The 22,822-nt window shown below is 31.5% G+C and overlaps 2 protein-coding genes across 3 annotated transcripts in view; one reads left to right on the top strand and one right to left on the bottom strand.

The window, feature by feature from the left end:
• The window catches only part of LOC106681818 (uncharacterized), a gene marked incomplete at its 5' end in the record, with an annotated part of 132,890 nt that extends 122,929 nt beyond the window's left edge, over nucleotides 1-9,961 (top strand). The window contains 2 exon segments of one of the 2 annotated variants that reach the window (XM_014422343.3): nucleotides 2,411-2,615; nucleotides 8,893-9,961. In XM_014422343.3, the coding sequence (XP_014277829.3) occupies nucleotides 2,411-2,615; nucleotides 8,893-9,050 (363 nt within the window). 2 annotated transcript variants of the gene reach the window in all.
• A 4,398-nt stretch (nucleotides 9,962-14,359) lies between these two features.
• IntS4 (integrator complex subunit 4) lies at nucleotides 14,360-18,562 on the bottom strand. Its single transcript, XM_014422339.2, has 2 exons — nucleotides 18,449-18,562; nucleotides 14,360-17,240 (listed from the first exon to the last, which is right to left on the bottom strand). The coding sequence occupies exon 2, from the start codon at nucleotides 17,227-17,229 to the stop codon at nucleotides 14,443-14,445; it is 2,787 nt and encodes a 928-aa protein (XP_014277825.1). The 5' UTR covers nucleotides 17,230-17,240; nucleotides 18,449-18,562; the 3' UTR covers nucleotides 14,360-14,442.
• Nucleotides 18,563-22,822: the final 4,260 nt, after the last annotated feature.

The following is a 22,822-nucleotide window of genomic DNA, read 5'->3' as shown; positions in this document are numbered from 1 at the left end:
GATAATAAATCCTTAGGGGCATATTTGTTGATACTACTAGTGGAATGCATCGAAAATCAAATAAAAAAAAAAAGACTTAGGCAGACAAAAGAAAAATGGCTTCTAATTACAAGTGATTATGGGATTGCCAAAAGTGGAACATTTAAGTCAAAGGTGTTAATTAATTTTTATTGATGGGGTCTGTTTTATTGACGATGGTGATAGTGAGGTCAGGGCCGAGGGAGTTGAGGCGTAGATCTTTGCAACCTCGGAACAGCACGGCACGGTTCGAGTGAAAACTTGACCCATCACCATGGTTAGAATAGGCTGGTCTCCTGTAGGTAACCCCCTATACGTAAGAAATGACCAGGAAGGAGATCATAAAAAATAAATAAATTAAAATAATGATGCTGAGATGGCGTGTAGTTGACGAATATTATAAGAAAAGAAGAAAGAAACACCTACTCTGGTGTAATATCACTAAATGGTTGGAGGTCTCAACTCCATCTTCTTTTCTTTTCTCATCAGCGTTATAACATAGCGTTGACATGAATATAAACTGAACACGTGGTCTCCCGAACCTGTGGAGTAATCGAAAGACGAAGGATGACTTATATTAGATATTTGAATAACATAAATAACAGGAGATCACCGAAAAAAAAACGATATTCCTATTATTCGGCATTAGTTCTATGTCAGGCCGAATTCCGTATACATTTTGCTATAAGTTCAATTTTCAATTCAAAAATGTTTTTATTCAAAAAATATACAAAACATGTATCCATACAATTAAAAACACGCCTATAGACAATGAAAAATACATTCGTCTGTCGAAGTCTATGTGGAATTTTGACTAAAAACACTTTAATAATAAAACAATACGTTATTCACCCTAAAATCAATGATTATGTCAATAGTTTAAAATAACAATATAGTATTTATGTTTTAAGAAACACATAAACGGTAACGAAATGTAGCATGGCTTCAATCCCTCAAATACTAACTAACTGAGCTCTTTTCTGTCTAGCCCGTCGTACATAATTCCTAAGAGTTCTCCAATCATAGCCTATTAACAAAGTGAATTATTACTCTGGAGAGCAGGTCTGCTGCCCAAAATATTTTATTCTAATTGCACTGTACTTGGGACAAGTTCCCAAGAAGTAAAAGTTATCATCCGTTTCGCTATAACTATAAAGCTTTGTGTAATGGTCTTATTACAGCTTACAGATGGAACAACTAATACAGCCGCTATACCAACCGACAATTGGATCAGACTGCAAGTTGGAAGTTCTAGCAAACCTGTTGGCAACAGTTCTGATCAATATTGTATTCTAGTTGGGGCTGCATTAGTGTCCACTCATCTGGTAATTAATAGTTATTGGACCGCCGAATTAATCAGGCACCAAAGTCTAGCTTGATATTAATAAACAATTGTAAAACGCTCTGACTTTTAATGTCGTTAAAACTTTATTAATAGAATGATCATTAATTGAAGTTTTTAAATGGTTAGCGGTAACCAGCGACAGGGGATACATTTGATATTTAAACCTTCATAACGTCAATATACCACCATGTACCTTAACGAAGACATTCACAGTTGAGGCACTCGGACGTAAAACATGGTAAATAAAAATGTTAAAATTTCAGATGAATTGTTTTCGAAATATCGTAAAAATTATTCGTCAAAAACCAGATACAAAAGGTCGGAGAGTTTTTGTCAGTTTAAGTACGTCAAAAGGCGTACATAAATTATATATTGAAGTCTCGTAAAGAATTATTTATTAATGCTGCCAAATTTTCGCCAATTCAGGCATCGTCAGGACATTTATCTTGTCATTTTTTTAATGCCATCGCTGTTCGCGCAGCCTAATCAATATTTTTTTTTCACCAAGGTAGTCTCTTCTTGAGTGATTATTATTTTTTGATGTCTCGTATTATTGGACAAGTTTCCAAGTATCTCGACATCATTTCCTCGAGCTGGCAAAGCTTGCAGAGTACATCAGAGCTCAGGTATACATATATCAGGTTAATAGTACGCCATTGTAATCTAAACTGAAGAAGAAGGCAGTCAATGATTGACTTCTTATTCTTCCCTACTCCTTTGTCGCTTCTGAGGTTGATAATAAGGCCCGCCTTTTTGGCTTCACTGGCAGCTTACACTCTCTATTATATTACTTTCTCTGAGAATCATGCAATAGTCGTAGTAGAAATATATTTTAACTTTATTTTAGTATAGATCATTATTGTTATAACATTGCCTATTTTTAATGCGCGTATCGATATTTATATATTTTTTCGGAATAATGACATATAATACTACATTATACATTACATATAAGTTCTACAAAAACATCTAACAAATACAAAATCAAATTTGTCTTTAATTATAGATATTATTACATTGTTATTTATTATCTTTTTGACTTCCTAGATACCAGGCGTGAAGTACACCCCCCAGCCGACGGGGACTTCCTTCCTCAGCACGAGACGAGCCGTTACGTACCACGAGACGAAGGCCTCGCCCACGGGTAGTCCACCACGGCCAACTCAGGTCGGAAGGAAGCATGTCCAGTGGGGCGGCGAAGCACCTCAGCCCGCACCGCCCCCAGCCATCATACACATGGAGTCTCCAAAAGGTCAGGGCCTCTACTTATCAATTTACCATACATAAGTATGGAATGTAATTTATACTAATATATGAAGCTGAATAGCAATATAGTGATATTAAAATCTAACATTCCCATTTGAAAAATTCTTTTTATATTGGAGACCCCGTTTATTGAGATAGGCTTATTTCAGCATCAATGGGATATTTCAGCAATATTTCAATGGGAACGAAGTAGTAACTAAATAATAAAAAGCATACCCAGATACGTCTTCTTCGTAGTTGTTGCTTAAAATTTCAAATTTGGTTATTTTGCTTTTGTATCGTGAGTAGTTAGTATATTCAATCAGAAGGTATATATATATAGCGTGTCAATTCATATTCTCAGAGTCACCAGAGTTAGAAGATACGCAGAAATGAGATATAGGCCAGGATAGAGAAGCTTGGATAGATGAAATTTTAGTTTCGCTTTGGATTGAATTTTCTTTAGCTTTTGTATCGTGAGCAGTTAATATGTTCAGTCGGAAGGTATACTGCTTGTCCGTTCATATTATCAGAATCACCAGATCTAGAGAGTCATTAGGAATGAGCTCTCAAATCAATTTATTTTAATATTTCAGATTTCCATCATATCAGAATCACTTCATATGTTTTCGGAGGTGACGGATATGGAAATTCAATCTAATTTAAGATTGCACGCTCGTATGTAATATTTTTATTTTTCACAATGATATTATATTAGGGAACCACATTTGTTTATCTTGAAAATGCTATCAATTTTAATAAAGCGAGCTCAAATGTCGATTTATTTCAATTTTTCGTATTCATAATATATAAGGATCTCATTATATGTTTACGAAGATGCAGAAAATGAAAATACAACCAATTCTAAAGCAATCAAGACGGAAACGGTGTATATTCAGCAAATATACTCGTAGGCTGAAAAGAGTTATGCCGTGTTGTTTGGGATATCCCTGCTGTCAAACAAGCAAAACAGAAAGCAGCCCTACCCTCCGATTGCCTTCACCCCAAAATAGCTTACTTTCATCGTAAATATGTTGAGAAACGATTTATGTGATTGTATGCCCTGATTGAATTGTCTAAAAACTCAATTACTTTGTGAATTCACTCAACGAACAAAGAAGAGAAAATCCTTATTTTGTGGTGATGAAATGCTTTCGCATTGAATAGTTTTAGGTTCGATTGTAATGTTAAAAACTACGTAAAGAATATTTGGTACTGTGCTTATTCACCAACCGATTACATTTAGGTAAATATCAATATTTACTAAGGAAAGTAATTTATTAATAATCTCGATAATATTTCAATTTTGTTTCACAAACTTTTAGGAGGTATATATATTTTTTACATCTAGGTAACATTGGCATAGACGTTATTCACTTTTCACAAATTTCGCTAAAATAGAATAGTTTAAACAGTACGTTTCATTATTCCGTATATTAATGCAAACTTTCTTTGATTTTGTAGATAGCGGGAGAGGAAGATATGTACAGCAACACGATGATGCTTACTTGATGATTCTTAATGTGATTCCATCGGCTCCACTCAGCATCTACCCACTTATTTAAAATTGAGACTCCTCTGCTTCGGTTATGATGTTTGAAAAACGTTTCTCACCAAACTTGTCAAGATTGCTACTTTCTAAAACACATTTGCTTCTTGTGTTGAATACTCTATCTGTCCTGTCACCAATAGAATTTGAAAAAGTACATTCCAATTGAAAGTTCACTTTGATGTAATAGATCCCAAAGTTTATCCACTGGCATGTCCTCAACACTTTATAGAAACAAATTAATATCCGCACACTCGGGTGATGAATGAAGAATACTCCATTCGGTTTTGAAAAGCTGTTTCATACTTTGTAAGTCCCTTCTTATACGGTAAGAACACTAATACTTCTTTCTTTTGTGGCTCAGATAACTTTAACTTTTTTTAGAAACGGCTCCTGTTCGCAAAGGCTTTCATGTCTTTTACAATAATAATTACTCGGAACAATTTCACTACATATCATATGAAAGCATACGTCGAATTACCAAAGCCAAAAGGAGGCTAATGTTTTTAGGAATGTCACATAACCTGCTGATTAGTAGGTCTGTGACAATTGTTGAGCAAACGGATTTTCAAGTTTGATGGCTAAGATTATTCACAGTGATCTCGAGATTGTTTTGAAAATCTTCATCTCAAAATACTAAAATTAACGTCGTCACGATGCATATTATGCAAGAAAATTCGAAGGTACTCGAGTCTTGAAGTGTTTACGTAAGTTTTAATTTCTAGTAATGAGTGGTTATTAATAACTTTTTCCCTTGTATTAAAAATGTGTATAGCTTTTAATAATTTTTTTATTTAGTGCGCAAACTCTAATACATCATATTGATAAAAATGATAAACAAGTGCAGTTGAAGTAATGTTTATTAGATTTTTGCATACGGTATTTTTAATTTTTGGGATCTATCTTTCTCATAAACTTATTCATCATCACAATATCCTGGCGACGAAAAATGCCAGAAATTATTTAACAACAGTCACTCAACCACTGGTGGATGGATACTTATTCAAATATATCAACTGATCTTTATGTTTACTGTTTCTCAATAATTTGAAGTAAACATTTTAAAGAAAAACCAAGATATTTCAAACAAATTTTGTTGTAAATCATGGATTTTTTGTATACAAGTCATACCAAGCATTATTTGTATATGATTAATTATCTGTAAAATAAAGAATTAAAATGAAACTTTTTCCTCTTTATTAATCATCCTTTTTCTTACGAAAAAAATAAAATAAAAACACTTAAGAATAAAGTATAAATAACTTTTTTTGAACTACTCATTACCAATATTCAGGAATTTATATATTTGATAATACCATTGATACCCATATTGATGTAATTTTTTGTAGTTTCTTCCACTTGAGCTTCATGTAGAATATGGATTTTAGATTAGAATATGGATAGAGCATATGGATTTTTTAAATATTGATTAAAGACAAATCGATGATAGGTAATGAAAATCTCAATTGCTAAAATACCTGCAAGTAAATCCACATCCTCTTTAAGATTATGGACTAACTGATAATCAAAAAGGCTTGTACTCCTACTGATTCTCCTAGATACGTCAAATACTTGTAGTAGTATTAGGACGATGTGTAAAAAATAAAAAAGTAATATAACAATATTAACTACCATAACAAATCCTTATGAAATTATTTACCCTAAAAAGTAAATAGTAAAATATGTTCTCTACCTTACTTTAACATTTCTGTACTTGCTATAAAGGATTTGAATTAAGAGTGACCAAAGTGAAACAAAGAGGGTTCCATGATTACTTCAACTATTTTAACGATCCGCTCTTGTGATCAACACAAAATTTAGAATTTTTAAATCGAATTATAAACCAGAAAAAATTGGATTTGGTATGAAGAGAAGTATCATTGGCAGATGCGAGGAGTTCTACTAGATCATTAATTGACTCGGGTACCTTCGGATTTCCATGTAAACTAGACAGCGCCAGAACTGTTTTCTCACCTAGCTAGGAGGAATGAAAGTAAGCTTTTAACCAGGAGGTTACAAATATATAATTAGAAGTAAAAACATTAAAATGACACAAAGAGTTATAATTGGCTGTTCCAACATTATATCAAATCGTACAATCAATGCATATCCTTCAGAATCTATGTTATTAAATTGCATAAAGAATCATAAACAAATAGACCTTCAAATTTATCCCAACTTCACAAACTTTACACTTCTGAACTGGTAGATGTTATCGGAGACACTCGGAGAAGTTGCGATAGTAACGAAGTATCGATACTCCTTTCAATACTATACTTTTATTAAAGCATCGATACCCAATTCATATTTATACAGCCAAAGGTAATCGATTAAAATATAATACGTCAATACGTAAAAGAAAAAAAACAAAACGTTAAAATAAAAATAATTTAACTTTAAAAAAAACTTTTAGTAATGTCTATAAAAAATGATGAAACATGGTATGGAAATTGGGTCCCTTCCACATCTGAACGAAACTCTAGTCTCTTATAAAAATACATTAATACACTTTCTTTATGTTTATACGAGTAGATGGATTACGTTAAAAATAAACGAATCTCATGATAATGTGACCAGAAACTACAAGGAAGTTACAAAATCATAACAATGGTGGACCAGGTTAATTCCATAAACCTAATTGAATATTTCAATTGAAAATGTTTAGTTTAAATAACATAAATTTCAAAATACAATTTAGATTTCCAATTAAGGACACGATAATAAAGGCGTAGTGATTGATATATGTAATAGAAAGTAGTCACGAAAAATAATTTTTTCATCTTTCGCTTCCTCCTCCCCCCCCCCTCCCTTCACATTGAATCCGCGACACACCACCTATTTCCTACATTTTTTTTACTTAACCCATTATTTAAAATTAAGTCAAATAAATACTTATTATTTATGTAAATTAAACAGGTCTACTTATGTTTTTACTTATTAGATTAATAAATGTTTTGTTTTTGCCTAATTTTATTAATTAAAAATAACATCGTCGTGTTTATAGGTTTTCGGTTAGTGAATAATCACAACACTAAGTATTCTTTACATAGTTTTTAACATTTCAATCGAACCAACAATTATCTAATGCAAAAGCATTTCACGCTTAAAATACCACAGTATTTTCTCTCCTTTGTTCGTTGAGTGAATTCACAAACTAATTGAGTTGTTCAACAGTTCAATCAGGACAAACATCATGAATCGTTGCTCAACATATTTACGATGACAGTAAGCTATTTGGGAGGGGGGGGCAATCGGAGAGTAATAAGTAGGGCTGCTTTCTGATTTTATTATTTGACAGCAAAGATATACCAAACAACAACATAACAACTCCTTGTTTCCAGATTCAAATAAATCAGTATTCAAGCGAGCGACCTTAAAATGAATAGTTATTATATTTTTTACATTTCGAAAAGCATATAACTACTTAGGCTGTAACGTCATTAGTTTGGTCCATCGTCTGAAAGATCGAGTCCGCGCTCGGAGATCAAAAACAATTTTATCCTTCACCATGAAAATGCGCCTTCAACCAACGTCCCTCATCGCTGCCTTTAGTTGAACGTGACAACACTGCCGCAGCCATACTGCTTTCAGAAAACTTTAGTTAAACATCTTACATAAGTTCATGAGAAACTTTTTTTATGAGGTTCTTGCTGAACTTTTTTATTTTAATATTTATTTCTTAAAGTCTTGTTTGGGCTTATTTGCTCGACTGACACTTTTTGAAAAAGTACGATTACTATTTCTAACCGTAGTTTAAAATAACAATTTATAATTTTTTTTGTTAATAATTTCATATATATTTATTTATGTGTTTGAAACGAATAAACAAAAATCGAATAACAGATAATTTAATCGAATAACATTCTAATTTCTTCGCGACACTCGAATAATCTCCAACTCTCCATTGCTCCTACAGTTAATTTAGTATTAAATGAATTTTATTTGTTTGTAAATATAGTAATAATAAGAAACCAATACCTCAACAATCAATGGTAGCAACGATGTTGCTTACACACACCACTCAATCAAATCTCATAAAAAATCAGCTCTTCAAGATCAGACCAAAGACATCCTCCAGTTTTTTTTTTCAGATTTCCAAGATGATCTTCAGAAGTCCACATCACCATCCACCATTTTGTTCCAAAATATGTCATCAATCCAGACTTTGAAACCAGTTTGCAGGACAACTGAGCTAAATATCAATATATGAGCCATTGAAATTAAAGTGTTCCAAGTTATCCTGAGCCTATCACACTTCATGTTCATAATACTTAATTAATTAATAATTAAGAGTATTAACTTCAAAGTTTTTAAATAGTTTTACATTCCAGAGACTAAGTAGTTTTAACAGACAAAAGTAAGAAATTATTCCTTACTAAAAACTTTGATTACTTAACTTGAGCTTCTAAGCTTTATTTTATTTTTAATGAGGGGTGATTCAGAGACTTTTTTTAGTGTTTATTATTAACTTATGTATTAAATTTGCACAGTTTTTAAATAACTAGTTCATTAGTTGCCACTAACACATAAGGTCTGTGATTTGATAATGTTGACTAAAATACAAGCACATGACCCAAAAACCAACCAATCAATTTATAAACCACATATTGTGGGGTATACAAACATACTTAAGTACATTAGTGGAACTCTAACAAAACTTGAGCAATTTATTGGAAAATTTGCATAAAAGAGATTCTTGAATGATAATAGTATTGTAATGATTTTTTTCTTCTAGATTCTGTCTCAAGCGACTTAAACTGCAAGAGTGGAGGGAGTCCAAGTGAGGAGGGCGGTTCATCTGTGGATTGGCCAAACAATGGAAAGCCAGGAGTAGACACCCTCCCACTCATCAACCCCCCGCCCTATGAGGAAGTGGTGTCCAGGCCACTGTAGGCACCAATTCATCCTTTCCAGACAAAAACAGGGATTTTTATATGTGATTATTTCTAAACAACTCCACACGACCTCAATGTTGGTTTGGGCCTGGCTATGTGATTATAAAATGTTCAGAAGATTTACGACTGACCTAGGCCAAGTTAAAGTCAAACAGAAAGCCAAGTTTGAAGAAGGACGTGATAAATCAAAATTAAAACCTTATTTTTTAAAGTAACCTATTCTATGTAAAGTAAGTTCTATTCTTATGCTGTTTTGTGTATTCGCATCAAAAGGCTGATTCACTATGAGAGACTATATTTCCACACAATAACTGTAAATAAACCAAGATTACTGGTCTAGTATATTGCTATTTCTAGCATTTATAACTGTTTTTTTTCCATTCAACATAGAATAATATATAATGGTAAAATTTGTCACCAAACTATATTGTTTGTAATTGTCTTCTGTTGGAAAACTTTGATTAATCAACTATCAAATTTGATTTATTAAGTAATATGATGATGAATGTATTAAATTTGACCATGCACAGGTTTTAGAACACTTTTGCTGAATATTTAAGTGTAAATATCACAGGTATTTTAAAAATAAATTATATCTCAGAATTGTTGTTTCTCCCTAATTCCCAATGAGCAAACAAACGCATGCCTTGATGTGACATTAATAAACACTCCTTTATAAAGAGCAGTGTATAGACAAAGACTCTTTGTACCTATTAATTTATTTATACAGGATAAAAAATATTATTAACAATCAAATATGTATGATGTAAGAAGTATATCAATTATTCTTTTAAAAAACCAAAAAAAAAATACAATACACAGAAAAATTACAATTCTTCAATATTTTGAAAGTAAAAAGCATGTATAAGATGAAAACAGGTTAAAAAAAATATATGTCAGTAGGAAGGAAATATAATTATTAATTACAACATTTAATAATTAATTTTATTTTTCTCACCAAAAATATATTTAAATTGAGAAAATACAAAATGAAATAAAAATTACCCATTTCAGCTTTTCAAATTCAGTAGAAATAAAAAAGTACAACTGAATGAATACTTTAAGTTTTTTTTTTTGTATAGCTTCATTAAAAACAAATTTTTCTTTACACAAAAATTATATAAATTAACCTAACCATAATAACAAATTTATAAACTTTCTAATGTCAAATTCAGAAACTTATAATATATTGTATTAGATACATCTCTTTGTGTAACCTATCAATTATCCATCCTTTTGATATCTATTTAGTAACAGGGAGAGTGACATAACCCTACTCTTCTTCAGAGCAAAACTGAAATCAAAAAGGCCAAGCCCAAGAAGGGAAGGTTTACATTGAGGTTAACAAGAATGTCCACCATTGCAATCTAAACTGAAACAGAAAGCAGCCAATAGTTGGCTTGTACTTTTCCTCTACTCCTCTGCCCCGCCCATGGAACGCACATAATGTCCGCCTTTTTGGTTTCATTTTTTCTGCTAGCATACCCCCTTCATTATACTCCTTCCTCCAAGAGTTAGTCTACAGTGCTGCCGATGAATGTAGATATTTTTCCCCAATTTTTTGGTATTTTTCAGCTAAGCAGGTAATTGATGGGGATCAGGTAATTTGGTTAAAATGGCTTAATATTAAAAACTGGGTCCAACAGAACCACCACTCGCATTGCATGTAAGTTAAAAATAAAAATAAATTAACTGTCTCTGAGCATTTTAGTAACAATATTTGTTTCATCAGTTCTCTGATTAAATCACCTGGTGAGGTAAAAAGAAGAAGCATAAAAATCACGTTGACTGAAGCCAATTGTTCAGAAATACAACTTTTACAAATAATATTTAATTAGGTATCAAATAATAAGGTTTTTTATATTAACAATAAACCAAATAGACTTCTTATTAAATCTGTGTACTATTTATTTACTTTTATTGAACCATTAATGTTTAAGGGCAGTATTCCCTTTCCATAATTAATCCTCTCCATTGCCATTGTAATAAATAAATTATTTTATTATATCATAAAATTTTAGTACAGCTATTAGTTCCACTTGTCACTAATGTTTGGCTCCTGGATTTAGTCGTATAATTCAATTCTTAGAATGGATGCGAATAGTGAACACTTTTATTGTTCTTAATTATAAAAGTGAAAGTGTAGCAAAAGTTGAAAGAAAATTAGGAATTCAAGAGATAAGTATAAAAATGGTAGGACAATGTTCAACCATTAAGACAAATCTTACTCAATCTAGCTCATTGGCATCATACAATGATGTCCTGGAGTTGTTGATGGTTGAAAAGCAAGCTACAATAGTTGAAGAACACACTAAGATATTGGGATCAGCCCATTCCATAATAAACCAACTTTTCATCATTTTCATAAGTTTCATTATCAATGCTACTATAATAAATAAAGTAAAATAAATTTGTTTATTAAATATACTTGTCTTTATTATGATTATTTTAATAAAGTAATTATGATCAGGGGCACTACACTTAGTCAAACACACCTCTCAAACTAACTGCTACTGCTCTGTGATTCTGCTTTCACAAAGAAAGACTCCATATGAATACCATATTACAGATAACAAAATAACCATTTCTAATTTTCACCATACTAATTTTTGAACAACTCCCCCCAAAAAATACCAAATTTTGCCTCCACTCTTTTCTATACAACTCACAATTTTCATTCCTCTCCTCAAAGATTTAAATGACACTGCTGTATAAAACCTCTCCCTCCTACTTCTGTGGGCACCCTAACAACTCCAAAGATTATGAAATTTCATTAAAAATAAAATACGTTCCAGCAAAGTAGATACTAATATTTCAAACTAAAAAATAACTAGTTGTATGGAATTGAAACAGCACATAATAATGATAAATATAAAGGAGTGAATAAGAGACCAAATTTTCAGAAATGTGAAAATATAAAACATACTCCAGGTTAAGTCATGATGGTTCAAGGCCATACCCATGACTAATAATTAAAATGAGACAGACTCTGAATCTATTGTGGAACTAATCAATACAAGAGTCATTATAGTATTTAAATTTAAATTTTCTTGGCTCCTGAGGTTGCTCAAATCAATCAACTTTACAGGAATAAGGATGAAAACAATTACAAGTAAATATATATATTAAAAAAAAATTATTATCAAAATGTGTCTAATTCTGAACCTATTCAGTACCTAATTAAGATAACAGTCATTATGATATATATTTAAATTTATATTTGCTTGATTTAGTTTGATTTGATAGAGTTTCTCAAAACAGTAAACTTTATGGAAATGGAGAAGGGTAATAAATAAATGTTGATAAATAATTATCACCACCTTGTACTTCTCCAGTCCCAGCCTAATTCAAATACAAATTTCTAAAAAGAACTTCATGTTATGAAAGAGGTCACAGAGCCCCAATCGCAAAAGAAATCCCTCCAGTCACTGCCACAAGGTTTTTTTTTTAAGTTAATCATAACTTACCACTTTCATAAAACAGCAAAAATGTTTCGGACAAATGGCAGTTATGCTCCTAAAATAAGTGTCAACAAAATATAAATTCTCCACACTTTAATTGTTACCTAAAAATTTACTTAAAGAGCTTTTTCAAAACTGAATCACAAATAAAATTAGAATTGGCTGCTCAACTTACCAATTGAGATATAAAATTAGAATTAAGATTTTTTTAAGTTCTAATAAATATTTTACTCAACTCTTTATTAGTTCTATTATATTTTCTATAATATGGGAATAGTACTTTATTAGTTACAGGCATTTCTATGAGAAAACATTAAATTTAACTAAATTCTAACAAAATTGTGAATTTCTATACAGTTAAAACTTTATAACACTTTTAACTTTCTTTTTTTTAATACATTGAAAATTGAATCCATGGAAAAGATCTCGTGATGAAAACATTAATCATGAATGACAATGAATTTTTAAATGTATTATTATTAGATTATATTTACATTTTTTTTCTTCCCATAGTAAATCTACAGAGACTTTGGTTCTGCTCTATACCCAAACATTATCAAAATTGAAGTCATAAAATATAAAATGGTTAGTATTGGTAAAATCCCTCTCAAAGACAAGGACTTTATCTGACAGAAATGCAGATTGCAATCATATCAACAAATTCAAGTCTGGCAAACCCAAATGAGGGACCAAGCTGCATGGAAGTTGGAAGAATCTCAGATATTGCGGTATTAAACAAAAGGAATAAAAAAGGAAGTTATAAATCAATACAACTAACAATAATGATGAAAAAAACAACAAATTAACTGAGAATACAAGTAAACAAACAGATTTTAGTTGTTGAGCACTTCTTTCTATCAAGCAATACCATGAGGGAGGAGTCTTTATACTTCCATAGTTTAACAAGCAACTAATAAAGTAAAAAACAAGAAAGGTTATGAACCATTTAAAAAGAATAAAGATTTTGAGCTCTAAATAAAAATTTTGTAATGTAACCCATAAAATATAGGCCACGTTAATCATGACTCAAAGGCCAATATGGTAATTCAAGAGAGAATTTAATTCAGGTTTCGAAGGGTGGAAGGTTTTTCCAAGAACAAAAGAAATTCTCTTCAAGAATAAGAAAAGTTGAAATAACAAGTATAATCTAATAAATGATAAGTGGCTCAAAGCCATGTGGCATACATTAGTTTTAACCCACAAAAATACAAGTGCTAAAATAGGTCATAAATAATGTAATTATGCAATAAAATTGAAATTGTCATCACAAATATTATTTTCTGGAGGAAAATGCCTGGCTAACAGACCCTAACCCATCTCCAATGTTATGAGGAGAGGGTAGCAAAAATTGTTGGGTCTAAAAGTTCCCAAACTTTAAATTCAACGCTTAATATATTTTGTATTCATAACTAAAACACACATAATCCTCGAGAGGGTTATATTAAAACAAACCTTTTCAAAAGGATATGTCTCATTCAACTAGTTCAGTGCCATAAATAAAATTTGTATACCAATAACAAACAAAAGGTGATTTAAAAAAAAAAAATCACATTTTTCTCTCTCATATGCACTTAAAAGACCTGAATTCAATTTTTAATTAAGTTCAAATCATAGGTTTAACAAAACAAGAATTAAAAGTAAAAATGATATAGATCCAAAGATAAAAGGAATCTAGTAACTAGGTAATACACAATATGGTAGTAGGAGTGGAGATTATTGTTAAAGGGATTTAAAATGCACATTTTGAAAATAACAGTCGATATATTAAAAATAATTTACAATAACCAAAATAATTCTTTACACTAATCACTGTGATTTTGTATTACTTCTAAATATAATCAAATAATCAATAAGAATGAAATCATTATTTATCACAATATCAAAAATAAGTATATACAAAGAGTGAATGTTCATAAGTCAATGTTTTTTTCAAATACCTCTTTTGATAGGCTTAGGAACAACATACAGTTTGAGAGGTTTACAAAGCTCAAGATAAGGGTCGACACCATAGTGAGCTCTTTGTGTCATGTCTCCTTCAGACAATTCAATGCACAAGGAAATTTCTACATAACATGCCTCTGACCAAACACTATGGCTCACCAAAGCCTGTGTTAATAATCGGTAATCACCTTCATCATTTACTGGTCTTAAATGTGAAGCAGCAGGCACAGAAAAGTGTGTCTGGTGATCAGGATAATGTACTCGAAGCCTCAACGTTAGCGGGTCCTTGAGACCAAATATTTCGGCATCAAGTTGAACGGCCATGACAAGACCAGCAGTAAATTTCAAAGGAGCATCAGGTGATGTTGTAGGGCCATTAAGAAATGCATGACACATTCTTACTTTAATGTTAGGTTTAGGTGGTTGGATCATAGTAACATTAGCCAACAATGGCTGTAAGCATCTTGCAACAGCACCAGGTTTTGCATCCTCTAATGTGCTCATTACATTTAGAACACCTTTACAGAACTCATTTGGAACAACACGATTTTCCATTAAAAATTTCTGGGTTTGTTCAACTTTATTCACAAAATGATCACATAAAGCTAATGCTGATAGATTTGAAGCTTTTACAATATAAACCAAGTGAAGGGCGAGAGCCTTAAGTTGAAATTGTTTTACAGCAGCCAGCTCATCTTTTTCTAGCCCTACAAAAAGATACTGCATTTTCAAACATAATGACAAGAGTTGGGTTAGATTATTTTTTATAGCATTTCCTTGAATAGTTGTTGCAGCATTGGAACACCATAATCTATCTTTTAAAATTTTTCCTAAAAGGATTTGGCAAGATATAAACATTGTAATGAACTGTGCAGGACCTGCAATACTTGAATCTATTTTCGCTAAGGTATCTAGTTGTGGGAGAACACTTTGTATCATTCCAGGACGAGCAACGGAAAGACTTTCAACTAACCGCCATAATAATTGTGCTCCTGCATCAGTACTAGCAGGTTCCAAAAAGTCTACTGATTCAGGAAGAGTAAGGTGTGGCACAAGAGCAGGTAAAGTAACCCTTAAATAGCTATAATGCTTAACAGTGTGTTCCTCGAATAATTGGAGCATTGTCGGACAATTCTGAGCTGCATTAAAAACTAAGATTAATAGTGAAATGTAGTGAGGATCTTCAACATCAGGTTCTGGTGTATCAAAAAATGGATGAATACCAAGCAGTTTTGGAACCAATGGCAATGTTAAGTCAGAGTGTTTTCTACCTATTTCTTTAACACATCTCCAAGTCGACTTCTTGTCTTGTGGATATTTTTTCAAATTGTCTAATAAACTTTCAATACACATTTGAAGACAATCTTTGGTAGATAAAACACAAGCAGCTAACATTCTATGTAGACCCTCTCTTACATCTATTGAAAAGTCTTCTAGCGCACCTAAAATTGTTTCTAGCTGATGTTCCCGAAGAACTATATGATGGGACATTGAGGTTAAACTGTCAATGGCTTTAATTCTTACTTCTTCAATCTCATCATTAAACATATCAACAAGAAAATCCAAGCTGAGAACAGCAAATTCAGGATGAGCGATTGCTAGCGCACATAAAGCATCAACAGAGGCACTTCGAACTTCCATAAATTCATCTTCTAATCCCTGTACAAAGGCACCACAAGCTCCATTGGAGAAAACTGAAACTTCATCTTTATGTAATAGCTCTTTTGGGGCATCGTCGGCCCATTTTTTTCCTGTTGACCATTCTCCACTAGTTACAATTTCACTTGATCTTTCATGTAACGATTTTTTTTTCCTCATATCAGACATTAATTTTTTGTCTAATGTTTGTGTTAAGCAATCCATACTAACACCTAGCATTGTACCCAATAGTTTCATTGCTGTGTGTCTTACTCCCATACTCAAATCATTTACTGCCTGACATATTTTTGCAAAAGCATCATCAATTAGCCGACTTTTCTTGTCAGATTTTGGTACTTTTACCTGATTTTCAGCATATGTATTACCAAGATAGCAAACAATTTTCAAAACTACATCCCTCACAATTTCATAATCATCGTCTAAAGCAGCACAAACGTCAGAATATAATGAAACATCAAGTTTTTCACCATTTTCATGAAGCATTACAAGAGTTTCCATAGCTGCACATCTTACTCGAGCATCTTGGCTATAAATAAAATCAGCAATCAGACGTGTATTGTCACCAACATTTAAACTTCCAATTAACTGGAGACAGATTCGTTTAACATAGTGGTTGGTATCTTTAAGAAATGTTTTAGCCACATTAAATATTTTTGTAATAGTCAAACTAGTAGGAGGAAGTAATTTAGAAAGTGCCAATACTGCCATAAGTCCTTGGGCTATAACTTTATGAGAGGTTTCCTTCATAACAAGTTTCATAACATAATCAGTAATAAGCTCTACATCAGCATCAGGCATTTGGCCGATTGTACAAAATAAGGCTAAGATTTTCGCTCTAACAGCAGATTCATTCTGTTGATTGAAATGATCGTATAATTTTTTAATTGTTGAAGAAAAGTCTTCTGGTTTCAATTGTAGAGAATCAGGGATTCGAAGTAAAACTTGCAGAGCCTCATTACTGGTTTTACAATTTTCCAAAAGGCCAACATAAACAGTATCAGAGGCTTGAGGAGTTTTCTTTAAAAGAGATAGCTTTAATCTTTTTCCAGGAGGCTCTATAACTTGTACTTGAGAGCCATATTCAGCTAAAGCTCTCTTTTTTAGATGAGCAGCCATTATTCTTGTTCCTAAAAAATAAAAATTATAATATATAATGCAAATTTTTGTTTGAGACAGATTTGTTTAGAAGTTGTAAATAAACATCCATTTGGTCTCAACACTTTTTTATTATTTTAACACTCCAACGTTTGTTCCCATTCTGCCATTTTTAAGGATCTTATTACACTATCACAGGCAAAAACATAGGTTATCAACATAGTTGCAGGCCATTTTGCCTGTACCCAAAACATTGGAGTGTTAAAATAATAAAAAAGTGTGGAGACCAAATGGATGTTTTTGTATAACTACTAAAAAATTATAATTGTACAATCCTATAAATGCATAGAATTACTATATAAAAATAAAATTCTAGTCAATAAAAAAAAAACTATTAATAGATAAAACAACACATTTTATACAATACTAATTTCTTACATGTAAAAAATGAAATTGCTGAAACATTTTTAAAAAAATTAAAGATTCCACCCAATAAAATAAAACATGACAGATTCCTCAACAGAATAAACAATACTTAACTGAGTAATTATTTAACAATGCAATATTAAACATTAAATAATATGTATAAAAGGTAGCCAATGAAAGAATTGGCCGGATATCATAGGTGGGCTAGAGTTTGATAAGAAAAGTAAATCGAGCAGAACAATGAAGCTTGTAAAAGGCAAAAAGAGAAAAAAACAAAACAAAAAACCATTAGAAACATCATGTCCACATTGAGTATGCCTCAAACAACAAGAATGATAGATTTATATGCAAAATTTTCAATAAGGACATCTCATCGCCAGTATATTAAAATATTTTCAGATAAAAGTTCAAATTCAGGAATCATTTAACTACTTATACAAGGTTGGTCAATAATGGAAGATAGTTGAAACAAAAAACAAAGTATAGGACTCCTGATTTAGAAAACAAATTACCTCCACTGAGGCTGAAAAACCTCCAACTTCAATCAGTTCCCAGATGTGAAATAAGTGTTGGATACAATTATAAGAACCAAACAGCATCAAGATATTTTAAAAATATGACATTCTAGCTGAGTAGTCAATGCCTTATCATGATGAAAAAAATTATTTTCTTTTGTTTGCGAAATACTAGTTTACATAATATCGCCTTACCACGATAATATCCAAATCATCTTACATTAACTTTCCAAAGGAACTAAAAGAACAAGGAAAACAAGGAACTAAAGATTTAGTTCTCTAGTTTCATTATGACTTACTTTATTTAATACCAAAAACATTCAGAAATATGTAAAATAAATAAATTCGTTTCCTTTCCACAACAGACTGATGAGTACGATTCTAGCCAACGAATTAAGCAATAAAAGTTAAAGTCTATAGGTTATGTATACAAACCAAGGAGATACATCTTATTTCGAGGTTACAAAGTAAGAAAAAAATGTTAAAAGAATAGTTTCAAACTACGTGGATAACGCTTTGGATTTATGTTCAGGAATGTTTTAGGTGATTATATATATTTATATATATATATTGAATTGAATAGTACTGGATTCACACAGACATTAAAAATATTATAGTAATTATGTGAAAGCTGAATAGGTGTAGTTCTATAATTTTAAAACCTCAATTTAGGTAGAATCTTTTCATTGATCTTCCTGGAAAAATATACATAAGTTTTTGTACGTTTCCCTCAATAAGTCCCAACGGATCCTTTTCAGTGGAGGTCTAGCCTATACTTACTTGTAGCATTCTGTGTAAGTGAGCTTCGAAATTAGCTTATTTTGTAAGAATTACCCTCGAAATAAAAAAATACGATAAGAAAACCTTTAACTCTGCTAGTCGAATTCGGTGGGTCCGAAAATCCTGTAACTCGAAATTTCCGCGAATCTCATTTCTTGGTAAGAAGCCTACGTTTGTCTATAGATTACTTCACCTGCCTCATCTCTTAACAATACAAAGTAAAACCGACATTGTATACCTCCTATTCTACTGAGTTTCTTACACTTGTTTACTGTGTCGATGAAGCTTCTCAGCTTACTAGCTGGGCCCTTTTCCATAATGAAAGCTAATAGTATTAGTTCATAGTACAAGTATAGAAACAACGTTATAATTACACTAATACTTATTTTTTCATAATAGGGAGGACTATTAGTGATATTAAAGGAGTTAAAAAGTACTAAAATACAAATTACTATTGTCCAAGTCAGTGTAATTGTATTAAGTTAAATCGACAAGACTAATAGTATTAGTACTTTATTATGAAACAGGGCCCTGGTTGATCTGTTCTATGCCTCATAGAACACTCAACAACTCAAAATCTTCAGTTAACTCCATAACTCAAAATATTCAGTATTTCGAAAAGTTGATCTTCGTCTTGCGGTGTTTCTATTCTACTTAATCTATCTCTATGTCAATCTAATCTATTCTTTTCTATTAATCATGTATATTGTTTAATCTGTATTTGATTTTATTTATTTACCAGCATCTATCTGAGCTTTACTATTACAAATCATCAGTAAAACCAACCACAGATCTTTTGGTGCTAAAGGGATGATCAGGGTTGCGATCAAAAAGAACAACCACAATAGTTTTCAACTATTTTTGTTTTCGACTGCGGTCTAGACCATTATTCCGTCATGTCAAATCTTTTGGTTTTTCTAATAAAATTTAAAAAAGAGTCATTCAATGGAGGAAGCCTTGTGTTCTAGGATTCCATCAGAGCCCAGAAGACAACTTGATCTCAGTTCTCCATACCAGTAACAATCTATTATAAAGTGTAAAGCAGTCTGTTGAACGTTTCCCAATAAGTGAAAGGTTTCATCTCCTGCAACTCCACAATTCTTCAAGTGTCTTCTAACTTTACAGGGACCAGTAAATAATTCAATTAACATTTTTTTTTTTTTTTTATGAACCCCTTCCTGGTTAATTCTTACATAAGGGGGGGAGGGAAGGAGATTATCTTGAGCTAACCCTGGTGGAGGGTCGTTTTATTTTCGTAGGACTGCCACAGAAATGAAAAAGTCGATTTGAATCGGAACTGCCCACAATTCTCAGGTAGCAAAGACCTGCGCCTCAACCACCTGACCTACATATGGCCCCTACATTCAGAGTTCTATTCAAGTTTGGCCTAGCAGTCACTAGAAGATGGTTTATTAATTAACAGTTGTTATCTAAGGCCTAGCATATTCCCTCCTTTAACACTTTGAATACACATTTATCGCTAAAAGGAGAATTATAAAATTCTTCAACAGATTCAAAATTGACTAATTTCTACTTTCATTTAAACCTTCACTATCACTTTGATAAAATATATTCTCTGTTTCTGTCATTGTGGGGTTGTGTATCCCAAAAAAGGTTCACCCAACTACTAAAATTATTTGTTCAGTTGCAACAGAAACATATCATTTTGAAATTAACTAGTTAAATCTAGTCTCAGTTTCAAGGACTATCAGAACATGATGTGAGTCTTTGCCCAATCTAATGTATGAGTTACTAATACATTAAATGTAGCCAGGTTTAAGGACCTCTTTGTGTTGATGTCTTTCAGTAATACCAAATGAAGATTCTGTGCTGAGAGGTTGTTCAGCACTCTCTTCAGTGTGAATATGACTTATAGAGACTAGTGCTTAATGAGCAGCCAATCTGAACTTAGTGATACCTGCCCTTTCACAACTGATGACTTCTGAACAAGCGGCTTCAGATAATATAGCAAATACTTCTGCCAGAAAGATAGTAGAGTACTTGCCAAAGGAGAAGCTCAATTTTATTCCTTAGTCTAAAAGACTATAGCTTCTACTCGAAATAAAATTGAAAAAAGAAAATCACGCACCCTCTTTATGTATGAGGGGACTTCAACAGTATTGCTAATATAATTTATGAGGCAGGACTCCATTAATTGTCCTTGTCTGGAAATACTTAATAGACTCAACTCAATTAATTGGATTTCCCTTTCTCATCAAAATATAAATAATAAAAAATGTAAATTGAGACTGTTTGTAGCCAACAGAATGAATTAATTAATAAAGCTCATTGATAGGAATGAATAGTTTGCGATCTAGAGATTTTTATTTAATTATTTCCATATTTATGAGAGATAGTTGACCGTGGATGATAAATGAGGAGAAGATGGTTGGGGGTGCGGTCAATGAAACACAAATAAGTATGTGTAATACAATATTCATTGTATGTGTAAAATTATTTTGTTTATACTTTCTTTTTTATTTTTTATTTTTCTATACTTACTGTGGTTGTTATCTTGTTTTGTTTTTAGCCCTGAAGAAGGCTAGAAACTCTAGCCGAAACGTCGGCACATTAAAATAAGTTAGTCATACTTATTTGTGTTTCATTGACCGCACCCCCAACCATCTTCTCCTCAATTATTTCCATAGTTTAGTTTGAAAAACAATTTATTAATAGATAATCAGTTATTTCTGAATCTACGAAATGTTTCTCATAATTTTTTTAGGATATTAAAATCAGCATAAAGATTATTTAACAAATTAGAAAGAGAGATTCTCTATAACTCTAAACCCATTAATCAATCATTCCTAGTGCCCAAAACACTTTTTTTTTATATACCACTATTCTTTTCATTGTTGATTCAATTACTTCTTATTTCTCTGATTTCTACAGAATTCAGAAAGATATTTCATTCATTAAACTCCGGAAATAAGCAAAACAGTGAACAATGGATATATAAAAGCCTTGCCTCTTTTGTTAATGACTTCATTTTACAATAACTAAAATAAATTAAATAATAGAAAATAATAATAAAACAATTGTTCCTATCACATACCACACTCCTACACCGGAAAGATTCAACTTATACAATATATATCTTCAGTGATTCTTACATTCCATAGGTTTTTTAATATCAACATAAATATGTGGAAGGCTCAGGGAAATAGAAAACAGAGTAAGGATTAGGACAAAGTTCTATTTCTTTCAGTGCAACTAAGATAAGTAGACTACATACCTTTAAATTTTAAAATTGTTTCGGTAAAATTTCATGAAATAAAATTATATAGATTGGATACAGAGAGCTATGCAAATGTGTAATATTGAAAAAAACATTTTGTAATACAAAAGAATATACAATATTTTTTAATTAATGATACTTAAAAATGTGTGTAAAATTATTTGTTATTGTTACATTGTTTTAAAGTTTTAAAATGGAGAAATCTAAAGATGGAGGAGTACTCTAAAAAGTTAATTTCATTTTATATATTAAAAAACAAGGGAAAAAATAAAAAAAATGCAATGACAACATTAAAAAATATATGAATGGAATATGGTCCGGGTGCGGTAAAAAAAAAACTCAAATAGTAGATAATTATACTTTTTTATTAAGCCAACGTTTCGCCCCACGTTGCAGGGCTTCGTCAGGGCTAAAAAAGATACAGACACATAGTTACAAAAGGAAAAAAAGAGAAAAAAACATAAGTGTAAAATAACAGGGGTATAAAATGTAAAAAAGTAAGATATAATAAGAAAAATTAAAGGTTGTAAATAGTAAATGAAAAGGGTAATAGTAACAGGTAGATAAGAGAAGAAATATTAAAGAAAGTACAAATAAAGAGATGAAAAAAGAAAAAAAAAATACAAATCAAATGATAAGACAGAATGCATACCTG

This window comes from Halyomorpha halys, unplaced genomic scaffold (genome assembly GCF_000696795.3).
Source record: "Halyomorpha halys isolate HHAL.00 unplaced genomic scaffold, Hhal_1.1 Scaffold366.1, whole genome shotgun sequence".
Classification (NCBI taxonomy): Eukaryota; Metazoa; Arthropoda; class Insecta; order Hemiptera; family Pentatomidae; genus Halyomorpha; species Halyomorpha halys.
Note: the sequence above shows the minus strand (reverse complement) of the source record. Positions and strands in the feature narration are given on the sequence as shown.

Coding starts and splice junctions, on each gene's coding strand:
- IntS4 (XM_014422339.2), bottom strand. CDS start 17,229: ATGGCTGCTCATCTAAAAAAGAGAGCTTTAGCTGAATATGGCTCTCAA.